This window comes from Sinocyclocheilus grahami, unplaced genomic scaffold (genome assembly GCF_001515645.1).
Source record: "Sinocyclocheilus grahami isolate Dianchi unplaced genomic scaffold, SAMN03320097.WGS_v1.1 scaffold54.1, whole genome shotgun sequence".
NCBI lineage: Eukaryota > Metazoa > Chordata > Actinopteri > Cypriniformes > Cyprinidae > Sinocyclocheilus > Sinocyclocheilus grahami.
Window position 1 is genome coordinate 5776349 of NW_015505233.1, and position 18951 is coordinate 5795299.

General features: G+C 40.6%; 1 protein-coding gene across 1 annotated transcript in view; it reads left to right on the plus strand.

The window, feature by feature from the left end:
* Positions 1-18951, plus strand: part of LOC107583560 (EH domain-binding protein 1-like) — a 124001-nt gene that overhangs the window by 46148 nt on the left and 58902 nt on the right. Inside the window, exons 8-10 of the mRNA XM_016269829.1 lie at positions 12525-13391; positions 14999-15040; positions 15132-15272. Coding sequence (XP_016125315.1) covers positions 12525-13391; positions 14999-15040; positions 15132-15272 — 1050 coding nt within the window. The remainder of the gene's footprint in view (positions 1-12524; positions 13392-14998; positions 15041-15131; positions 15273-18951) is intronic.

Here is an 18951-nt window from a genome sequence, read left to right on the forward strand (position 1 = left end):
TATTGAAGGCTGAACTGAAGTCCACAAATAGGATCCTTGCGTAATTCCCAGGTCTGTCGAGGTGTTGCAGGATGTAATGCAGTCCCATGTTGACTGCATCATCCACAGACCTGTTTGTTCTGTTGGCAAACTGGAGAGGATCCAGCAAGGGTCCAGTGATGTCCTTCAGGTAGGCCAGGACCAGTCGCTCAAATGACTTCATGACCACAGACTTGAGAGCGCCAGGTCTGGAGTCATTAAGTCCAGTGATTTGGGTTTTTTTGGGGACCAGAATGATGGTGGAGCATTTGAAGCAGCAGGGAACTTCACACAGCTCCAGAGATCTGTTGAAGATCTGTGTGAAGACGGGGGCCAGTTGGTCAGCACAGATTTTAAGACCGGCAGGTGAAACACCGTCTGGGCCTGAAGCTTTCTTAGATTTCTGCTTCCTGAAGACCCTGTTCACATCCTCTACACAGACCTTAAGCGCAGGTTGAATGGTGGGGGAGAGAGGGAGGGGGGTTGCAGGGGGGATAGGTGAATGTGTGAAGTGCAGATCAGAGCGGGTGCTGGGTGTCAGTCTGGCCTTTTCAAATCAACAGTAAAACACATTCCGATCGTCAGCCAGTTGTTGATTCTCCACAGACTGTGGGGGTGGTGTCTTGTACAAGGTGATGTTTTTCAGACCGGTCCATACTGACACCGGTTGTTGGCTGAAAACTTTTTTCTCAACTTTTCAGAGTAGTTCTTTTTAGCTACTGATCTCCTTTGTTAGTCTGTTCCTGGCCTGGTTATACAAGATTTTATCCCCACTTCTGTAAGCATCCTCTTTGGCGTGACAAAGCTTTTTGAGTTTCCCTGTAAACCACGGTTTATCATTATTGAATGATAAGAATGTCCTGGTGGGGATGCACATATCCTCACAGAAACTGATATATGAAGTTACAGTCTCCGTGAGCACATCCAGATCGGTGTCAGCAGCTTCAAAAACACTGCAATCAGTGAGGTCGAAACGGGCATGTAAATCCCGCTCTGCTTCATTAGTCCATCTTTTAACAGTCCTTAATACAGGTTTAGCTGATTTCAGTTTCTGCCTGTAGGTCGGTGTAAGATGAACCAAACAGTGATCAGAGAGTCCCAAAGCTGCCCGTGGAACAGAGTGATATGCATCCTTAATTGTTGTGTAACAGTGATCCAATATATTACTGTCTCTGGTGGGACATGTAACGCGCTCTCTGTATTTTGGTAGTTCACAGGAGAGATTTGCTTTGTTACCGTTTTAGTCATTTTAGTTATTTGTTCGGCCAGCTGTTGCATTGCGGCACTCACGCACGCATCTGGAGGCACGTACACATTCACGAGAATGAAAGAGAAAAACTCCCGGGGAGAATAGAACGGTTTACAGTTTATGAAGAGTGCCTCTAAATTAGGAGAGCACATCTTCTTCAGAGTTGTTACATCTGAGCACCAACCTTCATTTATGTAAAAACATAGTCCACCACCTCTCATTTTCCCCGTTAACTCCGCAATGCGATCTGCTCTGAACAGCTGGTAGACCGGTAGATGACGCACGTTGTCCAGAATGGCTTCACTCAGCCAGGTTTCAGTGAAGCACAATGCAGCAGATTTTGAAATGTCCTTGTTTGTGCAGGTGAGGAGAAGAAGTTCATCCGTTTTGTTAGGAAGGGAATGAAGATTCACGAGATATATACTAGGGAGCACAGTTCGGAAGCCGCATTCGCGGAGCTTAACCAGCACGCCGGCGCATTTCCCTCTTTTCCCTCTAAACGCGCGTTTGACTAGGACCGCTGCCCCTCTGACCAAAACATCCAACAAAGCGTCTGAATAATCAAAAAACGGAAAAAATTGTCTGGTGTGTGTTGCCTTATGTCCAGTAGTTCGTCTCTGGTAAAACTGATAGTAAGAGAATGACTAAACACAGAACAAACCAACAAAAACAGTAATAGAATGGGAGCGTTCCACACCACGGCAGCCATACGCGGCGCCATCTTAAAACAAAAAGGGACATCTTAAAAAAAAAAAAAAGAAAAAAAAAAAAAGAAAAAAGAGAAATCAAGGGATGTTAATCACACACTTAGAAGAAAATGCAGGACTAAGGAGGTCCAAACAAAAAACACACACAAATTTGTAAACATCCTTGTGAAGACCTATTAAAGGGATAGTTCACCCTAAAATGAAAATTGTCGTTAATTGCTCACCCTCATGTCGTTCCAAACCTGTAAGACCTTCGTTCATCTTCGAAACACAAATTGTAAGATATTTTTGATGCATTCAGAGCTCTCTGACCCTCCCATAGACAGCAAGGATCCTTACACGATCAAGGCTCATAAACATAGCAAGGTGATCATTAAAATAATCCACGTGACATCAGTGGTTCAACCGTAATTTTACGAAGCTACGAGAATACTTTTTGTGCGCAAAGAAAAAATGCTGACACAGAACAGCATACGTTGTTAAAGGGGTCATATGATGTTGCTAAAAAGAACATTATTTTGTGTATTTGGTGTAATAAAATGTTTATGCAGTTTAAGGTTCAAAAAACACATTATTTTCCACATGCTGTACATTATTGTTTCTCCTCTATGCCCCGCCTTTCTGAAACTTCAGATTTTTACAAAGCTCATCGGTCTCAAAAGCGAGGTGTGCTCTGATTGGCCAGCTATCCAGTGCGTAGTGATTGGCCGAATATCTCAAGCATGTGACGGAAATTTTACGCCCCTTACCATTCTGTGATTCCCTGTCCAGCCGGAGTGACGAGACAAAAACATTAAAACCCATTATAAACGAGGCATTTGTTGCATCCAGTGGGGACATAATTACGGATTATAATGACTTGTACTGTCTTTTTACGCGTTGCATCGTGCCGGGCTTGAGTGAGCAGCGGCCGGCGGGCTTGCGGCAACCACATGTGACGACCCCGGGCTGGACTCCGCTTCATCCACAGTGAAAGCCGATCCGGCGATCCACACCGCGAAGTTGATGTATTTCCTCAGCGACCAGCACGAATCAGCTCTAGGCATGACGAAGCAGACATCGTCTTCTTTTGGAAGGCCAAACAAAGTAGTTTCGCTTTCACAACGAAACACAGCGTCTCCACGACATGGCGGTAGCAACAATACTGCAGCGAGAATAAAAGTTATGGCTTCTTTCTTTGCGTGAACATTTGGGTGGTGTTATGCAAATCTTCCCACATCGTGACGTAGACATGTGGGGGCGTGTTAGAACAAGCCGTTTTAGGGGGGCGTGGTTGACTCTTAACTTTTATAAAGAATATCTCTTTGGATTTGAGACTTTAGTCTTTGCAACTTTGCAGATCTTGTTTATGTACCAAGAGCTTGTAACACTTCAAAGAGAAAGGAAAAATTGTAATCGCATCATATGACCCCTTTAACGTATGTGATACTCTCCAAACTGGCACTATAGGGTGATGCGGAGGAGATGAATTGTTGAATAAAGTAGTTATTTTTGTTTTCCTTGCGGTCAGAGAGCTGTCGGAATGCATCAAAAATATCTTAATTTGTGCTCCGAAGATGAACAAAGGTCTTACTGGTTTGGAACCACATGAGGGTGAGTAATTAATGACAGAATTTAAATTTTTGGGTCAACTATTCCTTTAAGTTCTGCTGTTTGTTTTTAGTTAAGGAGTTATAGATTATAATCATCACTACACCCCGACCCAAGCCCGTATAGACTTTTGAAATATTGTTATTGTTATTATTATTCCTTTTTGGCAGGGGAAACACCATCTGGGCCTGAAGCTTTCTTAGATTTCTGCTTCCTGAAGACCTGGTTCACATCCTCTTCACAGACCTTAAGCACAGGTTGAATGGTGGGGGAGGAAGGGAGGGGGGTTGCGAGGGGGTAGGTGAATGTGTGAAGTGCAGATCAGAGCGGGTGCTGGGTGTCAGTCTGGCCTTTTCAAATCAACAGTAAAACACATTCCGATCGTCAGCCAGTTGTTGATTCTCCACAGACTGTGGGGGTGGTGTCTTGTACAAGGTGATGTTTTTCAGACCGGTCCATACTGACACCGGTTGTTGGCTGAAAACTTTTTTCTCAACTTTTCAGAGTAGTTCTTTTTAGCTACTGATCTCCTTTGTTAGTCTGTTCCTGGCCTGGTTATACAAGATTTTATCCCCACTTCTGTAAGCATCCTCTTTGGCGTGACAAAGCTTTTTGAGTTTCCCTGTAAACCACGGTTTATCATTATTGAATGATAAGAATGTCCTGGTGGGGATGCACATATCCTCACAGAAACTGATATATGAAGTTACAGTCTCCGTGAGCACATCCAGATCGGTGTCAGCAGCTTCAAAAACACTGCAATCAGTGAGGTCGAAACGGGCATGTAAATCCCGCTCTGCTTCATTAGTCCATCTTTTAACAGTCCTTAATACAGGTTTAGCTGATTTCAGTTTCTGCCTGTAGGTCGGTGTAAGATGAACCAAACAGTGATCAGAGAGTCCCAAAGCTGCCCGTGGAACAGAGTGATATGCATCCTTAATTGTTGTGTAACAGTGATCCAATATATTACTGTCTCTGGTGGGACATGTAACGCGCTCTCTGTATTTTGGTAGTTCACAGGAGAGATTTGCTTTGTTACCGTTTTAGTCATTTTAGTTATTTGTTCGGCCAGCTGTTGCATTGCGGCACTCACGCACGCATCTGGAGGCACGTACACATTCACGAGAATGAAAGAGAAAAACTCCCGGGGAGAATAGAACGGTTTACAGTTTATGAAGAGTGCCTCTAAATTAGGAGAGCACATCTTCTTCAGAGTTGTTACATCTGAGCACCAACCTTCATTTATGTAAAAACATAGTCCACCACCTCTCATTTTCCCCGTTAACTCCGCAATGCGATCTGCTCTGAACAGCTGGTAGACCGGTAGATGACGCACGTTGTCCAGAATGGCTTCACTCAGCCAGGTTTCAGTGAAGCACAATGCAGCAGATTTTGAAATGTCCTTGTTTGTGCAGGTGAGGAGAAGAAGTTCATCCGTTTTGTTAGGAAGGGAATGAAGATTCACGAGATATATACTAGGGAGCACAGTTCGGAAGCCGCATTCGCGGAGCTTAACCAGCACGCCGGCGCATTTCCCTCTTTTCCCTCTAAACGCGCGTTTGACTAGGACCGCTGCCCCTCTGACCAAAACATCCAACAAAGCGTCTGAATAATCAAAAAACGGAAAAAATTGTCTGGTGTGTGTTGCCTTATGTCCAGGAGAGATTTGCTTTGTTACCGTTTTAGTCATTTTAGTTATTTGTTCGGCCAGCTGTTGCATTGCGGCACTCACGCACGCATCTGGAGGCACGTACACATTCACGAGAATGAAAGAGAAAAACTCCCGGGGAGAATAGAACGGTTTACAGTTTATGAAGAGTGCCTCTAAATTAGGAGAGCACATCTTCTTCAGAGTTGTTACATCTGAGCACCAACCTTCATTTATGTAAAAACATAGTCCACCACCTCTCATTTTCCCCGTTAACTCCGCAATGCGATCTGCTCTGAACAGCTGGTAGACCGGTAGATGACGCACGTTGTCCAGAATGGCTTCACTCAGCCAGGTTTCAGTGAAGCACAATGCAGCAGATTTTGAAATGTCCTTGTTTGTGCAGGTGAGGAGAAGAAGTTCATCCGTTTTGTTAGGAAGGGAATGAAGATTCACGAGATATATACTAGGGAGCACAGTTCGGAAGCCGCATTCGCGGAGCTTAACCAGCACGCCGGCGCATTTCCCTCTTTTCCCTCTAAACGCGCGTTTGACTAGGACCGCTGCCCCTCTGACCAAAACATCCAACAAAGCGTCTGAATAATCAAAAAACAGAAAAAATTGTCTGGTGTGTGTTGCCTTATGTCCAGTAGTTCGTCTCTGGTAAAACTGATAGTAAGAGAATGACTAAACACAGAACAAACCAACAAAAACAGTAATAGAATGGGAGCGTTCCACACCACGGCAGCCATACGCGGCGCCATCTTAAAACAAAAAGGGACATCTTAAAAAAAAAAAAAAGAAAAAAAAAAAAAGAAAAAAGAGAAATCAAGGGATGTTAATCACACACTTAGAAGAAAATGCAGGACTAAGGAGGTCCAAACAAAAAACACACACAAATTTGTAAACATCCTTGTGAAGACCTATTAAAGGGATAGTTCACCCTAAAATGAAAATTGTCGTTAATTGCTCACCCTCATGTCGTTCCAAACCTGTAAGACCTTCGTTCATCTTCGAAACACAAATTGTAAGATATTTTTGATGCATTCAGAGCTCTCTGACCCTCCCATAGACAGCAAGGATCCTTACACGATCAAGGCTCATAAACATAGCAAGGTGATCATTAAAATAATCCACGTGACATCAGTGGTTCAACCGTAATTTTACGAAGCTACGAGAATACTTTTTGTGCGCAAAGAAAAAATGCTGACACAGAACAGCATACGTTGTTAAAGGGGTCATATGATGTTGCTAAAAAGAACATTATTTTGTGTATTTGGTGTAATAAAATGTTTATGCAGTTTAAGGTTCAAAAAACACATTATTTTCCACATGCTGTACATTATTGTTTCTCCTCTATGCCCCGCCTTTCTGAAACTTCAGATTTTTACAAAGCTCATCGGTCTCAAAAGCGAGGTGTGCTCTGATTGGCCAGCTATCCAGTGCGTAGTGATTGGCCGAATATCTCAAGCATGTGACGGAAATTTTACGCCCCTTACCATTCTGTGATTCCCTGTCCAGCCGGAGTGACGAGACAAAAACATTAAAACCCATTATAAACGAGGCATTTGTTGCATCCAGTGGGGACATAATTACGGATTATAATGACTTGTACTGTCTTTTTACGCGTTGCATCGTGCCGGGCTTGAGTGAGCAGCGGCCGGCGGGCTTGCGGCAACCACATGTGACGACCCCGGGCTGGACTCCGCTTCATCCACAGTGAAAGCCGATCCGGCGATCCACACCGCGAAGTTGATGTATTTCCTCAGCGACCAGCACGAATCAGCTCTAGGCATGACGAAGCAGACATCGTCTTCTTTTGGAAGGCCAAACAAAGTAGTTTCGCTTTCACAACGAAACACAGCGTCTCCACGACATGGCGGTAGCAACAATACTGCAGCGAGAATAAAAGTTATGGCTTCTTTCTTTGCGTGAACATTTGGGTGGTGTTATGCAAATCTTCCCACATCGTGACGTAGACATGTGGGGGCGTGTTAGAACAAGCCGTTTTAGGGGGGCGTGGTTGACTCTTAACTTTTATAAAGAATATCTCTTTGGATTTGAGACTTTAGTCTTTGCAACTTTGCAGATCTTGTTTATGTACCAAGAGCTTGTAACACTTCAAAGAGAAAGGAAAAATTGTAATCGCATCATATGACCCCTTTAACGTATGTGATACTCTCCAAACTGGCACTATAGGGTGATGCGGAGGAGATGAATTGTTGAATAAAGTAGTTATTTTTGTTTTCCTTGCGGTCAGAGAGCTGTCGGAATGCATCAAAAATATCTTAATTTGTGCTCCGAAGATGAACAAAGGTCTTACTGGTTTGGAACCACATGAGGGTGAGTAATTAATGACAGAATTTAAATTTTTGGGTCAACTATTCCTTTAAGTTCTGCTGTTTGTTTTTAGTTAAGGAGTTATAGATTATAATCATCACTACACCCCGACCCAAGCCCGTATAGACTTTTGAAATATTGTTATTGTTATTATTATTCCTTTTTTCTTTTTTTTAGCAATAGTTTTTAATGGACACAGTTGATCTGCACCCAATCGGCATATTAGAATGATTTCTGAAGGATCATGTGACGCTGAAAACTGGAGTTAATAGCGGCTAAAAATTTAGCTTTGCCATCACAGGAATAAATTACATTTTAAAATATATATTAAAATTCATATATATTAATATAATATTCACATATATAAAATTTAGTTCTTCACAAGCGGGATGGAACCTTTAAATATATAATAATTAATATATAATCTGTTGCTTTGCACACCTCCCATTCTTCTTTTTTTCTTTCACTTTCTTTTAGTCTCTTTCTTCCCTCTTTCTCTCATTATTGTTTTACATTATACTTTGTTCCATCCATTCAGGAATTTTCAGTGGGATATGCACAACGAATGAGCTTTGAGAGAGAGCGAGGAAGGTGTGGATATTGCTGTCAGCTCTCAAATACCTGTTTAAATAAACCGCCAGGTGGCTGTGCCAACAAGGATTACTCCAAGCATCTCTCTTCCTCTCTCTCTCAAAACACGCACACACAATGCACAGCAGTGCACGATACTAAGCAAATGTATATTTGCTGAAGAGTTGCTTCCTGGATTTGTTTGGAATGTATTTAGTTTTGTGGATGTATAAAAATTAATTCCTCTGTAATTCCACTCCATTGAACGATCACTGTAATCTGGAAGTGCTGCAGATTAACTCTTATTTTAGCCCTCAGATTAACTCCATTTAGACTTTATTAGGTGTATTTAATGTGCTCCTCTCTCTCTCCTTTCCCTCCATTCCTTTCATCTGTCATCACTTTATCCCTACACTCAATACCTGCAGTCGATTCCTGAGTTCATTTCCTGCTCTCTCTCGTTCTGGGACTATCATATACGCAGTTTTTCTCTCTTCGACACGGCGAAGAGTATGTCCTCTCGCTCTCTTTCAACGATAAATGACTATCCCAAGCTGACGAGGTTAAGAGCACTCTCTATACAGCCCCAAACACACACATTTATATAAACTGCATTCATTTCCATGTGATAGAATCAGCGCGACCCTCTCTGGCCCAGTCGTGATTGCAATAATCTCCATTGAAATATGACAGATAAGAGCAATCAATAGCAGAGGGGAGAGGAGAGGACGGTTTGGTCATACAGGCAGTGAAAGGAATTATTTTCTCTGTGTGTGTCTAGAGAGAGACTAGCAGTAATTTCCCATGATATCTGATCTGTGCGCGCACATGTGCGCGTGCGTGTATGTGTTCCTGTGTTCCTCGATAAATGTGCGGACAGGGGGGAAAAGCCCCTCTGGCTGTGTTTGTGACTGACAGCGATGGATACCTGCCAATCATTCAGCGATGTCATTCACAAAACAAAATGCTTTTCATTGTCCGTTTAGCACGGGGGAGGGGCTGACCGACCGGAGCAGGGAGGGAAAGTCTTAAACACAATTGCACAGTTCACACGGGTTATTAGTGCTGCTGCATCATTTATACATATAGAGAGCAAACAGAACACTTCTGTTAGTTGAATAAATGGCTTTTGTAGTACATCAGAAGCATGTTTTTGGGCTTGTATCATCTGAGTGCCTTGTTTGGTCACACAAACTGCTGTTTACATGGTGTATTTATTTTATTCAAGTATGATTTGCTGTTTTGAAGACTAGAGCAATAAGACTGAGAGACACCTTTCTTGTTTACCCTTTTCCCCTCTCCCAGGCAGCTTGATGCTCTATGTATTAGACATTGATACATACACTCTTTATAATATATGTAATTTAATAGAAAATAATAATTATAATGTAATAACTTACATTTTTATCATTTTTATTCATCATATTTTTTCCTTATACTTTATTATTATTATATGTTTTATACACAACAAATCAAAAGTTTGGGTTAGGTACGTTTTTTCCTTTTTCCTTTTTAAATAAATTAATGCTTTTATTCAGTGAAGATGTATTAAATTGATCAAAGTTGGCAGTAAGGATGTTTATAATGTCTCTGTTTCAAATAAATGCTATTCTTTTTAACTACTTCTTTTTGACATTCGTCAAAATATCCCTTTCGGGTGTCCCGAGTTCGAGTCCCGGCTCATGGACCTTTCTCAATCCTGCTCACCCCCACCCCACCCTCCCCCCTCCCACTTTGCTTCCTGTCTTAAGTGACTGTCCTGTCCTAATAAAGGCAAAAACGCCAAAAATAAATGTAAAAAAGGAATAAATTACGTTTTTTTTAAAAATTAAAATTGAAAGCACATTATTTTAAATTGTAATAATAATTCATAGTTTTTCTTTGTTTGTTTTTTTACTGGATTTACAATCCAAAAAACGTCGCCTTGCTAAGCGTCTAAAAAGTTTTTTTTTTTGTTTTTTTTTTTACCAAAAAAAGTAAAAAATACTGTCCTGTCAAAAACTGTTTTTTTTTTCACATGTGAAAAAGTATTTAGATCTGTGCCACATTCGGCTGCAGTGTGAATGTAGTTTAAGAATCTCCATCAGACACTTTAGTTTCTTTCATTCCACCAATTACACACTTTTTCTTTAGAGTTAATACCCAAACAACACATACATGCAAACTTTTTTGTTTTCCCACTCGTATTCGTTCCTCTTTTTTTCTATTCAGCTGTCTGTACCTTACATTTCCCTCGCTCTGCAAAGGTCTACATCACCATTGCTATTGTTAGCCTCCAGCAAACATGAAAAAGAGAAGGCACGAGAGAAAGAAAGATGTGATTAATTGTAAATTGAGAATCGGCTTACCTTTGATTATCCCTCCCCTCCCTTTCTCTTGCTTTCTCTCACTCACTCACACCAATAAAGGGGACAAACCTGATAAAGTCAGTAGATGGGTAAGCGACAGAGGTTGAGACAATAGTCAACACTCGTCAATAGGGTGAAATTCTCTCGGCCATCAGCTTGGCTCTGATAGCGGCTCTGATAAATCGAATCGGGGGCGAGACAGAAGGCTAATTTGTAGGCTTTTCTTTATACTGTTGTGTTCTCAAATTCTTTAAAGAAAGAGAAAGTAACTTTTCTTTCATTCGTTCGGTGGATTACAGCGATAATGCCAGCCAGTTTACTTTCACTTCTTCCTTCCGTTTCTGTCTCTCTGCCTCTATCTCCTGATCAGGGATTGAGTTTGGCTGTTTGATTATCTGCCTGTTCTCCTCAACCGGACAAATCAGTGCAATTATACTCACTACCGAGAGAGAGAGAGAGTGACGGAAAGGGGGAGAAAGAGAGAGAGAAAGTGTGAGAGATGGAAGGAGGGCGAGTGGGAGATGTATGCGATAAGACTGAGGCAGGATTAGTTTAGTGTTTCTTGGTATCGTGCTCTCTTATCATGGAGAACCATCCTTGACATTAGCTGTCACCGCCTGCCGCATCCTACTGATCCCAGCTTGTCTTATCCAAAATCTAATTCCTGCATGCACCCTACACCCTAACTGCCTCTCCCTCCCATCACCCTACACACCCTCTTCTTCCCTTTTACCCTTTACCCTGGCATTCCCCTTTTCCCTTCATCCTATAGCTTGGCCTTCCATCCCACCCTTTAGTTTACCTTTTCACCCTACACCCGCCTGTTCTCCTCAACCGGACAAATCAGTGCAATTATACTCACTGCCGAGAGAGAGAGAGAGAGAGTGACGGAAAGGGGGAGAAAGAGAGAGAGAAAGTGTGAGAGATGGAAGGAGGGCGAGTGGGAGATGTATGCGATAAGACTGAGGCAGGATTAGTTTAGTGTTTCTTGGTATCGTGCTCTCTTATCATGGAGAACCATCCTTGACATTAGCTGTCACCGCCTGCCGCATCCTACTGATCCCAGCTTGTCTTATCCAAAATCTAATTCCTGCATGCACCCTACACCCTAACTGCCTCTCCCTCCCATCACCCTACACACCCTCTTCTTCCCTTTTACCCTTTACCCTGGCATTCCCCTTTTCCCTTCATCCTATAGCTTGGCCTTCCATCCCACCCTTTAGTTTACCTTTTCACCCTACACCCTACCATTCATTTTCAGCCTTCACCCTCCACCCTGTCTGTCCCTTTCACCTTCATGCTACCATTTCCTCTTTAGCTTTCAACGAATACACTACCCATCCCACCTCATATTTATTTCACCTTTACCTTTCCTCTGACACCCTACAAAACCCACCCTTTCCGCCTTAATTAACACACACTATACTCCAAATACGAGTATAAATTGGTTTTGATAAATCTATAAAGGTCTTTTTTTTTTTTTTTGAAAAAGTTTTGAAATTAAAAATATTAATTTATTTTAATTAAAACATTTTATAAAGCCCTATAGACTAACCCAGATTTTTTATTTATTTACTTTTAATTTGATAGAATTTAATTACATTTTAAAATTTTTATTTTGAAGATCTCTATTTATCTCATCTGTTTTCTGTCTGTCAATCATTCTGTCATGTTCTATCACATATTCTATTGTTTATTCATTTATTTATCATTTATTATTTATTTATTTTGAAGAATTATTGTCTGACCCAGACTTATTTTAGTTTTGATGAATTTTGATGCATTTGGTTGACAGATTAATTATAGTATAGTTTAGTTTAGTTTAGAAAAATAAAGTACATTTTGCACCCTATATTCAGCTATTTACCCTTCAGCAACAGTGTTAATGGTTCTGCGAAGGATTGACACAACTGAAATGAAATCAGTAAATTTTTTTCCTTCAATCAGTCCTTCTTTTTTGTACACCAGTTCTTGTTTTATGTACTGTTTTATTTTATACCGCCCTTTATTTTCTATGCTTTATTTTAAACATCATCTGTTTTTTGTGTATGCAGGCATATGATGGCTTCGCCAGTCTGGGAATCTCTCGGCTTCTGGAACCGTCTGACATGGTTCTACTGGCGATCCCGGATAAGCTGACAGTGATGACGTACCTGTATCAGATCCGGGCACATTTCAGCGGAGAGGAACTCAATGTTGTGCAGATCGAAGCCAACAGCAGTCGTAGCACATACAAAGTTGGAGACTTTGAAACGGATACAAACAGTTCTATCGACCAAGACAAGTTCTACGCAGAACTTAATGACGTTCACCAAGAGCCCAACAATCAGGGTGCCGCAGCAACCAATGGTGGGCATGGTGTTAAAGAAGAGCAGGAAGTTAAGTCAGTCATGACAGTTGGGGGATGTGGTTCTCTATCCACCTCCCCAGGGAAAGTTCTAAAAGATGTAGCTCCATCTTTACGGGCGACTACAGCAGACCGTGACTCTCCAGTAGCTACAACGATCACTGAACCTCACCCACGATCCGCCCAAAGCACCAGAACCAACCTGGAGACCTCCACCAGCCAACCTCCCGCTGCAGAACAGAAAAAACTCCTCAAAGCCGATACACTGGACATGGGTGATCTGTCTCACAGGCTGGAGAGAGAAAAGGAGAGAGGGCAATCAGGTGGGTTGACCGCTGCTGACACCAGAGACTCCAGGGAGCAGCACGAGACCCCACGGCCTGGTGAAAGACAAATTGAATCTGGGTCACCCACGTGGCAGACCAGGTCTTCTCTAACGAACACACACAAACTGGGCTTCACGTATAACAGAGACACTGATCTTATCAAGAAGAAGAGAGCGAGTTTGCGCCACTCTGAATCTGACAGCAGTGCCCAGACCAACCACACACACACACCTGCTAAACTCACACAGGTAAATGTCAACACACACACAAAACTATCTATCTATCTGTCTATTTGTCTGTCTGTCTGTCTGTCACTTTCTTTGTCATTCTTTTTGTGCTTCTGTCTGTCTTACTCTTCCCAAGGTCTATAAACCTTCTGTCTGTTGTTTGTTCATTTTATCTTTTTGTATATTGTTATATCTGTCTGACTCTCATTCTATCTAATGTTCTATCTATCTGTCCGTCCGTCGTACTGTTGTTTTGTTGTTCTGTCATTATATCATTGTATTTATCGTTCTGTCATTCTATCATTATATCTATTTTATCATTCTACTGTTCTGTCATTCTTTCTATCAATCTGCGATTCTATATATTATTCTTTATGTCATTCTATGAAATCTTTATTTCTCCCTAAGGTCAGTAAACCTTAAAACTTCTGAGCCTTTTTTCAACATTTTTTTTTTTCCCGGATTAAAAATCCCATTAATTTAATTTCAATTAAAATTCAAGAGTTGAGTTGGAATCATCAGTTTTTAATGTCACACACAACCCTCCTTCCCAAGATTCTGGATAATCTGGAAATATCAAGGAATTTCAAAATTTCCTAGGAAAGTCATGGAAATAATTTCTACCATATTTATACTCCATACCAAAGTGTTTAATTGATTAAAAATGACACTTTGTGTGTGTCATGTAAAAATTATTTAAAGGTCACAAACAACTGGAAAAGTCATGGAAACATTATGGAAATTTATTGGTCAAAAAGTATGAGAATCCTGTTGAGCATTCAAAATGACCAAACCGCACAGGACTAATGGTCCAAAACAAGCAAGCAAACATAAATACACAGAAACACAATTTGAGTTAACAAACTCAAGTAGATATACATGCATGTTAAATGAATAATCCCCTGAACACTCCCAACAGAACAGCAGTTACAGCTTAAAGGGGAAAAGCTGCCATATAAAATCAAAGCACATAAAACAGTTTGAAGCTTTTTACATGTTTGATATTTTTGCCATTTTGTGAGACGCCTGATCGGCACAGACAGCAGCCGCGTGTCACTCGGAGTGGCATGTCATTATGTTTGGGCCGTCCCGCCTGCAGCTTTAATACTGACACGGGTTATAGCGTGTTCCGCATGAGAGCCTCTCCTCATCTATACAGCATACACACACACACACACACACACTCACACACTCACACACACTTGCAGGTATTGCAGCACAACCAACTTTTATCACACTCTCACCATGTATCACTGTCATTTCTTCCACTGAATTACTTCCCGGCTTAGATTTGTCCTGATTTTGTTTTGACATGTCATCAAGGCATCAGCTGTGACATGAGAGGTGTGTTACCATGGCGACAGTTACTTGGCACCACCTTAATTTTTTTTTGTTTTACACCCGTTCTCACCCGTGATGTTAACAGTGATCAGGACCAAACGTCTCCTCTCAGCTGTCAGAATCACAGCCATGCCAATCAGCCAATCAGCTGCCTGCTGGAGCCCGTAATGAGAGCGCAAAGCTTGATAGTGTTAGGAAGAGATGCTAATCTGACTCTCACAACATATAGGGTGATAGGGCATACATAGATTTGTTCTTATGTTATGTTTTTTTCCATGTTTTTTCAGGAAGTCATACCCGCCCCAGTGTCTAACACCAGTGAAGAGAAGGTGAAACAGATCATGCTTATGCAAAGTGGTTATACAAAGTAAAACTTTGTTACACTCAAAATTTAATGAAACCTGTTTCTGTGGATTGCAGAAGGTCCTGTCTCGTCAAGAGGAGCTGAAGGAGAGGGCCAGGCTGCTATTGGAACAGGCCCGTAGAGATGCTGCCATGAAGGCTGGAAACAAAAGCACCACTAATGCACAGTCACCTACACAAACTCCACAGATTATTGATGTGAGTTCACACACACACATAGACACTTTTGCTTAGTTGTCAACATCGACAGCCATTACTTCAATCAAATTATTTGGTGCTCAAAAAACATTTCTTGGCAATACTTTACAAAAAGATTCCATTTGTTATCATTAACCCTCTGAAGTCGATTAACGCGGATACGCGTTTTGAGGCATCTTCTCCTGATAACACCGAAAAGAACTTAAATTACACTTTCAGTTTTGATCTTACAGATAAGAGCAATACATCAATCGAATCTGTAAAGGGTCTACTTTTATTTGTATGCACACATAATAACAACAGAACTTTGTGCATTTATAAAATAAAGAAAACAAACGCGACGCGCTGTCTGCCTCCGTGGTCTGCGTGATCTTTATTTAGAGACGCGTCATTAAAATGAACTGTAACTCAGCAAATACTCAACAAAGAGACATGAGAGATATATCTATAGAAAGCTTGACATGTCTACTTTTAAACTAAGCAAGTCTTATCGAAAGCAAATATTCTGTGATAAAGTAATCCATATGAAACCAACGCGGTTTATTAGCAACTGAAAAAAGCACAAATGTCAGGACATGTCAAAACTTCTCCAGGGCCCAAAACACCCTCAGACCCCAGAGGGTTAATTACATTAAATAATATGAACTAACAATGACAAATACTTGTAAAGCATTTATCAATCTTAGCTAGTGTTCAATTTATTAAAATCAAAAGTTGTACAGTATCTGTTAATATTATTTATTTGACCTGAGCGAACATGAATTAATGAACAGCTGCATTTTTATTAACTAATGTTATCAATGATTAATAAATACATGCATTTCTCAGTAGTTAATACATTAATGTTAAATATATTTACATTTAGTCATTTAGCAGACGCTTTTATCCAAAGCGACTTACAAATGATGACAATAGAAGCAATCAAAACCAACAAAAGAGCAATAATATGCAAGTGCTATAACAAGTCTCGCTTAGCATGCAGTACACGTACACTAGCAAGGTTTTTTTAAAGAATGGAGAAAGCTAGTGTTAAAGGCCTTTTTCTTTTAAAGAAAACAAGCAGTTAGAAAACGAATAGAGAGTGCAAGTTTTAGAGGGTCAAGTCAACAAATAGATAAAATAGAATTAGAATAGAGAGTGCTAGAGTTAGAAGGTCAAATAAAGATAGAGGATATGTGTTTTTAGCTATTTCTTGTAGATGGCTAAGGACTCCTCTGCTCGAATTGAGTTGGGTAGGTCATTCCACCAGGAATGGAAATAAATGGATAGGAATAGGAAGATAATAAAAACAGCATTTAAAGATCATTATAAAAGTCTTTACTTGCACTTTTGATCAATTTAATGTGTCTCTGCTGATTAGAATAATTAATTTAAACTTTTGAATGATAGTGTATATACAGGTAATTATAGTTATGACTAAAACTCAAACCCTCCTGTTAACCTTTCAGTATTTTTGTATGTTTCAATTGTGGATTTTCCCACAGTTTTTTTTTTTCAAATATAATAATTATTGTGACAAGCTCTTCCATATACATATTTATAAGTGCGTATACACACATAAGTTCTTAACACTATTCCCAACTCGTCTCAGGATGCTCCTTTGTCCCATCAGACAGGAAGTAATGGAGAGTAATATTATTCTGTAGCCAAGAGCCTGCATGCTAGAGTCTCTCATTTCACACAGGACAAGTCTTTAAGGGTTACTCAAGGACTCCAGGTAGTGATGTAGGAAGTGACCAGTCAGAGAACATCAAGCGCTAAATAAACATGCTCTACTGAGCTCAGTACTGCAGGATGGCTGACACTTAATGTCGAAAAGCTCAGGCCATATCCTAATAACATTTCAGTTCTCCTGACATCCTGTTTTAGAGGAAGAATAGTGTGAAACGCAGTGGCATAAACATACAGAACCACGGGGGAGGGGTTTTCAGGACATGATGAAATATCTGGCATGTGGCGAATTTATTCAGACGTTTTGCTGTATGAATTTTAAAAGGAAATGAGATGCCCTTGAATGAAATGCGTAAGAAAGCAAAGAACAGGAACAAGAAGGCACCTCAGTGTGATGCTGCCATAAATTAAAGAAAAATATTTTATTTTCTCATAGTCTCTCGCCTGCAAAAGTCCTCTGCACTCTGATGAAGGGGAGATGGTCCTCGTCCCGTAAATTAACCACAAATTAGCGTCTGTGTGTGCGTTTGCAACGCCTCCATCCCAAGGACGATGTGCTAATGAGGCTTCAGTGCATTAGTGTGCCGGAATATTGAATTTTCACTTTTTAATAGAAAACATTGATCAAAAGGGAGCGTGGCTTGGCACACTGGTAATTGTTAGTGATTTAGATTAGATTAGTTGATGTCTTGTTTTGATTAGTAGGCCCTGTTATCTTATCACTGGCCTCTGCATGAAGCTCCTTCACTAAGAAGAGACTTTACGCTTTAGCATGCAGAGGGAATATTTTAATTAAATTAAGACTTGCTCCATTCTTTCAAAGTGGAGATAGAGATGGAGGGGTGAAAGTGAGGATGGATGAGAGAGAGTGAAGTCATTGGGGTGTAGTGAGCTTTTCAGTTGCACACTTAACATGGGCCAAAATACTGTGTGCCAATTTTTTATTTTATTTTTTACTAGCAGGGGCTAAATGATTCTGTCATTTAGATGATATATAGAAAAACAGGGAAGATTTGAATCGTCTTACAGTTCGTATTCAGCTTGATATTAAGGTATTTACTGTGATTTTAATTGAATAAATGCAGCCTTGATGCAACTAGCCCTTCAATATCCAGCCCCAACTTTCAACAGGATAAATGTTTGTCAAAAAGGGGTCTTTTAAATGAAGCACTGCTTCTCCATGTGTGTACAATATTGTTAGCAGTTAGCATACAGATTTGATTGTGTGTGAGAGTGTGTAGGATGGCCAGCGGGCCAGTCATTGTCCTCGGGCAGTGGTGTGTTTCAACGGGCCCATCATTGAACCCACCCCTCGCATGCATTGTGCTGCATTGGCTCTCTTGCTTTGATCTTTGCCACCCTCTCTCTTTCTCTCCGCTTCACTTTCTGTCTCCTGCTCTCCTACTCTTTGCTAACTCTGTGTATATGTGTGTGTTTAGGCCTTTGATAGTAGGATAACGGTATAAATTGTTTAGTAGTGGTCATTGTACTATGGGTAGGTGGCATTCACAATCCATTAGAACCAAACCTCTGAGTCGCTCTCATGTTGTTCACCCCCTGGTGAGAGCAAATCGCTAATTAATGAACAATTAGAAAAAGCACAGCGGCACAACACCCCCTTCATGCTAGTATACACATACACTCTTAAATGAATGTTCCAGGTTTAAGTTAAGTGCTATTGACAACATTTGTGGCATAGTGTTGACTACAGCAAAATAATTAAATCTCATCCTCATTTTTTAACAAAGGCAAATATTAGGCTAGTAACACACTTACAGAGTGATTCCAGAAATTTTAAAAGATGCAATGTGAATCATTTATGTATTTTTATTATTTTTAAATAAAAGCACATGCATAATTTCATTTTCAATTGTAAAGTCACATACACCATCTTTCTTGAAGCGAACATACTTTTCTATGTGGTCGAACTTCTTGTTATTCCTGTGGGTGGATTGTTATTTTGGTAACATTTCTGCATTGTAGTTTTTTTTTTTTTTTTAGCATTTTG